General features: G+C 36.4%; 1 protein-coding gene across 1 annotated transcript in view; it reads right to left on the reverse strand.

Annotated features, from left to right (window-relative positions):
* Window positions 1-6,862, reverse strand: part of LOC110278616 (vacuolar sorting protein 18-like) — a 23,094-nt gene extending 16,232 nt beyond the window's left edge. Inside the window, exons 1-4 of the mRNA XM_052258289.1 lie at window positions 6,651-6,862; window positions 6,277-6,372; window positions 5,663-5,805; window positions 5,479-5,557 (exon numbers count right to left, since the gene is read on the reverse strand). Coding sequence (XP_052114249.1) covers window positions 5,479-5,557; window positions 5,663-5,679 — 96 coding nt within the window. The 5' untranslated portion in view covers window positions 5,680-5,805; window positions 6,277-6,372; window positions 6,651-6,862. The remainder of the gene's footprint in view (window positions 1-5,478; window positions 5,558-5,662; window positions 5,806-6,276; window positions 6,373-6,650) is intronic.
* Between the last annotated feature and the right edge of the window lie 310 nt (window positions 6,863-7,172).

Consider the following 7,172-nt stretch of genomic DNA (forward strand, 5'->3'; position numbering starts at 1 on the left):
AAAGAACTTATCAAAAAGTTTGGCCTAGAAAATTTCAAATCAATGGGCACTCCTATGCATCCCAATACTAAACTTGAAAAGGATGATGATGGCCAAGATGTGGATGAAAGAAGGTATAGAGAAATGATAGGTTCACTTATGTACCTTACCTCCTCTAGACTGGATATAGTCCAAAGTGTGGGTGTATGTTCAAGGTTTCAATCTCATCCAAAAGAATCCCACCTTACGGCTGTTAAGCGCATCATTAGATACATTAAGGGAACTTGTAATTATGGATTATGGTATCCTAAATCTGATGTCTTTTGTGCAGTAGGTTTTTGTGATGCAGATTATGCGGGAGATCAAGTGGATAGGAAGAGCACCTCCGGCATGTGTTGCTTCCTTGGAAGCTCACTCAACATGTGGTCAAGCAAGAAACAAGCCACAGTGGCTCTATCCACTGCTGAAGCCGAATATGTTTCCGCATCTGCATGTTGCTCACAATTAATTTGGTTAAAAACACAATTGGAAGATTACAAATTAAAAATCAATAGTATACCCTTATTTTGTGATAATATGAGTGCTATAAACATTTCAAAAAAATCCTGTTCTGCGCTCAAGAACTAAGCACATTGAGATAAAATATCATTTTATTAGAGAACATGTACAAAAGGGTACTATTGATATTCAATTTGTAAAATCTGAAGACCAAATTGCTAATATTTTTACAAAACCTCTCTGTGAAGACAGATTCTATACCTTGAGAAAAAGTTTGGGGATGTTTGATTTAAGTTTCATTGAAAATTTGTGAATGTGTGACTCTGTTCTGTTTTGCTCGTAGTTTTGGACGAGATGAAAACAATGGCATAATGGAAGAGCTGTGGTCAAGGGGGAGGCAACGCAGAATTCAAAATTTTATGGGCTCCACCAAAATTCGATGACCCCACCATAACAGTTTTGTTAGTTATCTCTCATGCAAATAAGAATCTTCTTCCTTGTGTCATTATATCTTCTTGGAAGTGGTTATTGTCAAATCAAATCCCTCTCTCCATCTAATCCCTTGATTTAAGGCAACAACTTTTCAGTTTTAGATTTCAAAAGTTAAAAGGGAAATCATTTTTTTTTTTTGGAAATAACCACCCTATAATGGTCATTACTTCCACCATTCTCTCTCTCTAAGCCTCATTTAATGCGTCACCCACCTTGCCTCTCTCCCACTCAACTCGGTTATCACCCCCAACCTTTCATATTTCATTCCTCCATTACCATGAAAAAGAAAACCGCGCCAAGAAAGAGTGAAAGAATTCTTCTTTCTCAAAAACCATCAACGCCTCAAACCCACACTCATATCCACATTCATTCAACCTCATCATCTTCTCTTTCACCACCGTCCAAACAAACAACCACCATGAAAAAAAAAAGGTGATTGCCCACAAAAGTTCAGGCCGAGGCAAGAACAAGAAACCTGTAGTTGAAGAAGAAGAGCAAGAATCTCATACTTCTCCCACTCCTTCACCTCCACCCTCATCACCGAAGAAGACTACCCCCGGAAAAAGCTCACAGAAGAATCAGGGGTTTGCACTCAATGACACGACTGAACCACCAAACTTGGAATCCATGGAATTCAGAGACAAGTATGGCAAGACTCACTCTCACTTTGATCCAAGCAGATTTACTTGTACCTCTTTTGAGTTTCACAAAGAGGTTATGGAGAAGCGTCATTTATGCACAACCTATCTTGTTAGCTTCGAAAATCTCAAAAGCATCAACATCTCCTCTCTGTTTGAACTCCTCAACTAGAAGCCTTTGCTCCTCATCAAGAAACCAGTTTACCCTGGTCTTGTTCGAGAGTTTTATGCCAATATGCGGCTCATTGACCACACCCTGCATTCCTATGTCAAAAGGGTTCAAATAGCCCTTGATGCTGAGACAATTGGAGCGGCCCTGGGCTTCAAGGATGAAGGACCACGAGCATACATGATGGAGAAATGGGACACACAAGTTGGCGTTTCACACAAAACTGTTCTCCAGCACATTTGCGAGAACCTTTCTGGATTGCATGGCACCATCCCAACCCACAAAGCTCTTGGACCAGTCAATTCCTTGCTTCACCGAATCATCACTCATATTCTGACTCCCCAAAGCGGCTCACACAACCGAGTAACATTTTCTGATTGTCTCATATTATTTGCTTTGGTTACCTCTACCCCTATCTCCTTTGGTTATATTATGATTAGGCACATGTGGGATTCTGTTAGAAGCACCAGAAAGGCTAACCTGCCTTATGGTCTGTTTTTAACTAGAATTTTTGAGTACTTTAAAGTTGATTTGTTAAATGAGACTGTAGAAAATAAGGTGTCTTCAATCAGAGGAGGAGGAGCGACTAAGGAAACCAAAGGGCGAAAATCTGCTGCATCGGATAGTGACTATGAAGGCAGGCCAGAATCTTCCAAAACAATCAAGTCCATCAAACAGATTTTGGGAGAATTTTCGAACATGGCAGACATGATGTTTTGATCCCACAAAGAGGCCCGCAAGCAAGCTTATGAGAGTGAGAAAGCTTGGAAAAATGGCAAAGAAAGGGTCAATCTAATGATGGAACGTTATAAAGAAGATTTGGGAGATGATAGTGAAGGAGACGCTGAGGAAGAAGATATTAATTTCTCTGATGATTAGTGACTGTTTTTTACTCTGTTTGATATTGGCTCCATTAGGCTCAATCTGTTTTTTGTATGAGCATGACTTGATACTCACTGCTCTAGGATAATCTCTAGGATACTTGATATACTTTTGCTACTTTATCTTGAATATTTTGCTATAATGATCATGTTTTGTGCAGGTGCCCCCATGATGACAAAAAGGGGAGGAAATTTAGTTTCCAAAATTGAAATTGGAAAACAAATAAAAACAGGGGATGAGAACAGGGGATGAAATTTGCAAATTAAAAATTCATGATCACCCTTGTTCAAAGAATGCATGTTGTTATTACATTTGTTTTACTATGGTCACTGATGTTTAAACTGCATTTGGCATTTGGTTTATGATGATGTTTGATTATATGAATGCCTAGCTGTTGATAAATTTGTTAATTTGAAATTTATTTTTGGCAGTTCCTTTAATCTGTGATACATAAAAACTGCCTTGTTTTGTTCTTCAAATATTTTTTCATCATGTTGTTTTGCTCTGATATTTTAAACGGGAAAATATTTGAAAAATATTTGGATACCCTCTTTTGATGTATGAAAAAAGTTTGAGCAGTAAATCAGTTTATGATATCAAATGAGTTTTGATTATCAATTAAAGCTGCTCATAAATCAAGCATTTAGCATCATGTATAAATATGCTAAATAACATTGTTACTTTAAGCTTGATTCAAATGTTACAGGTTAGTGCTTCCCTTGGTAAAATAGCATACATTAAGGGGGAGCTATGTGACATTTAGAAAGGGGGAGAAATTCAAATTCAAAGGGAGTATTCCTTACTCAATCTCTAAATTTCTTTCCATTTCAATTTTGATAATGTTTGTCATCAAGGGGGAGATTGATGAGTTTGGAAAACTCTTATTTAATTTTGATGATGAACAAACATTATTAAAATATTTAATTACAAAATTATTAATTTTATCTTGATTCATATTTGCTTAATTAATAATTTTGTTGTGCAGATTTTATGTTGGGCCGAGAAATGAGTTTCTGGTTTAAGCCCAATAATCAGCCTTGATGCATGACTTATATTGAGTGGCTGTATTTTATTGATGGGCCAAGCTCAATATTATTTCAACCAAGCCCATGGTTAATTTTCCCATGCTTGATCCGAAACAATATTCATCATGAAAGCAAATGTTAACTAATTAGGCCAGTTTTAACTTCAATACTACAAGCCCAAATCTCATTTGTGATGAATGGTTCCAAACTTGGTCCGAAACCAATATTAAAATGAAAGCAAAATGCTTCCAACGGATCCAAGTATTTCACCATGTGATGGATTTCAAAATCTATTACATTATCAATTAATACATGGGAAATATGAGAGAGAAAAAATTCAGCTGAATTGATTGATGGGTATTATGACAAACACGCCACTCTAAGCTAGGGAAGTAAAAGCAACTTTCACCAACAAAGTGGTTTATCACATTGAATTGCTTTTCTCTAAGTTGTTTATTCTCTCTCATCTCTTTCTTGTTTCTTCTTCGGTCCTTGTCCAGGAAGCTATGGACGCTATGCTAAATGTGGTTAGATTTGGTGAGGTAATCTCGAGCTCTTCATGCTCAAAAAGGGAGGATGAAGATTCGGCCAGCAAGGGAGATTCTTGAAGCATGACTTGTCTTTGACTCTGCTCAACCACCACAGGGAGTAGCTAGAGTGGCGAAGTGATGGTTGAAGGCAGAGATTGAAGCAAATGAAGTCATCATCATCATAAAGCATCAAGGGCCAGAAATCCATCTTGGAGAGCAAGCCAAGGATGGAGAGCTCGGATTGATGAAGGGTGATGATCAAGAAAGGACTAGAGGTAATTGCATGTTGGGTTTTACATGGTTATCTCTTCTCTCTCTAAGTGGCCGAACCGGTTCTGTGTTGTTGAAGGAGGAAGAAGTTGGTTCGGTTTTGGCTTCAAAAAGTGGAGGCTCCCCTCTTCTATAATAAGGGTGGACAACCACTGTTTGAAAAAAGGAGAAAATTTGAGAGTGCAAGGCACAGAGTTCTCAGAGTTACCTGAGCTAACAGTTTTCTCTTCTCCTTCAATGTTTCCTGTTTTGTAATTTTTCTGTTTAATTTTGTCATGTCTTGAGTCTCATGGAAAAAGGCAAACAAGTGAGGTTTGTATAAAAAAGCCATAGAGCGGAAAAAGGCAGAGAGTGCAAAATTAAAAGAAAAAGTCATAGATGTCTTAGAGGTCCTTTGTTCATCTATGTTGTGTATCATGATTCTGTGGGAATCCCCTTGTAAGTTGGGTTAGCACTTTACAAGTTGTAATCAGATTGATTATAGTGAAATTCCATCATGTTTGTGATGGAGACTGGATGTAGGCTGCACTGCACTTAGCAGCCGAACCAGGATATATCTGGGTGTAATCTTCTTCTCCTTTCTACTCCATTTCTGTTTTCAACTACACAGGAGCAAAAACCAGAATTATCTCGTGCCAAATGACGAGACAAAAAGAAAAGTCTCGTGGCTAAGGACGAGACAAAACAAAAAGTCTCGTGTGTAATGAAGAGATAAAAAGAGTAAAAGTTTCCAGAATTAGTCTGACAAATCAGTAAGTGTTATCAAGCAAAAAGGGGGCTAAGATTCAACCCCCCCTTCTCTTAGCCACTGAAACCATCAAGCTTGAACAATACCTGAAGGTCTTCAGGCACAGAAGGTTTCTGAAGCACTTCTAGTGCTTTTTTAACTTCTCCTTACTAAAAGCAAAATTCCATAAAAACATAAAGAAAGAACAATGAAGTGAGATACTAGTATCTGATAGTCTTTAATATCCACATGTAGCAAAAGTGAGTACCTGAATGTAATGGTGAACTGCAATCTCATAATGACCTTTTAAGCTAGCAAAGTATACCAACTCGTCAACCCTTCCATAACTATTAAAAGTAGCAAAAGCAAAATTATGCTAGATAAAACTATATATGTGTACAATAAAGATCATCAAAATCCGTCCAAAGACATAAAGAAGTATTATACATTACCTTTCTAAAGGCTTCATCGTGGTGGCTTCATCCAGTTCATCCTTGTTGTCACTGAGAAAAGCACGAAACTCCTGAATGGTTGATTAGGACTCTGAATTGCTATTCTCCAAATAAGATTCATCTTCCAAAAGTAGCCAAATTATCTAAAGATCAAGGTACTTTCAAAATTTATTTGCATATATAAAAAAAGGAAAAAATAATGACACAACTCAAGGACAAAGAATACAACAAATTCAGTGATTCCATTTCAAAAACCCTGCATTACCATTTTTTTCTTAACGAAGAAAACCGAAGCATAATTCAATATTCTTGCTTTACTATGAAGCAACAGGAAACATCGATGACATGAATTTGTGGTTTTCTTAGAAACAAAAATGTGGTATTTATTTCCTATTATTTACTTATAACTATTTACAGGTATTTTTATCATACATGGTTTAATAGTGTCATAGAATTATACCTTTTTTAGCACAAACAAGCAATTAAAAAGTATCCAACAGGAATAACTTGTTTAAAGATACTGTACTATTAATCTTTTCTCTTAATAAATGGTAGTAAGGGGAGGTTATTCCAATATGCAAAACAAATGTCAATATCAATAGTATTTGACTTACTTCTAGTGACCCAAAGCCAATAAAAGAATATAGTTGAGTAGGAGTAACAGCCATCACATAATATCTAGTCACATTAATTATGCTAGCTGTTTCCATCTGTAAGGAAAAAAAAAAGAAAAGGAACCATTAATTTAATGTCTTAAGTCACATTTAAAGGAAAAGCTGAGGGAAAAAAACTCTAGCTTAGTATTTATTTATTGTTAATAGGAATAGTAAACTCGAGCTTCAGTTTCCTTGAAGAAAATAAAAGAAAAAGAGAGATGGAAATAACTAAACCCTAAAATCTTGAAACATGAACCAAAACAATGTATAGAACCTGCAAGCCCATAAAAGCTTCTAAGAGTTCTGATAATTCAAAGAAAAACTTAACATACTTCTTCTTATCCTTCTCATCCATAACCAATTCAAGAAGTTGACCATTTCCAGTACTAAGAATGACTTCTTTGGTAAAAATTGCTTTTGTCCTCCGCTTTCTTCAACGATTTGGCCTCTGGAGTGTCCGAGCTAATTATTATTTGCTTCACTCGTTGTCTGAGTAAACTACAAGCATACTTGAAGAAGAGACATTATAGTATTATCACATAAGCATAGAATTGTGGTAGGCCCTCGACAACCAACATAAAAGTGTCGAATCTTCATGACTATAAATATTACACAATGTTGATTGTTGTCTCCATTTTGTCACCAATTAAAACCCATAACTTAAGGTTTGCCTGTGCTATAACACCCCATTACCCTAAGGCTTACCTCTAGTCATAAAGCAAAGGATAATAAAGTGTCACGACAGTTCTAAAGCTTATAATATATAATATATATCCAAGAATTTATAAAACTAGAAGCCCGATGAAGGAATAAAGCTCAAAGTCATATAAAGCGGAATTACAAAGTGCAAAGCA

Source organism: Arachis duranensis, chromosome 1, assembly GCF_000817695.3.
Source record: "Arachis duranensis cultivar V14167 chromosome 1, aradu.V14167.gnm2.J7QH, whole genome shotgun sequence".
NCBI lineage: Eukaryota > Viridiplantae > Streptophyta > Magnoliopsida > Fabales > Fabaceae > Arachis > Arachis duranensis.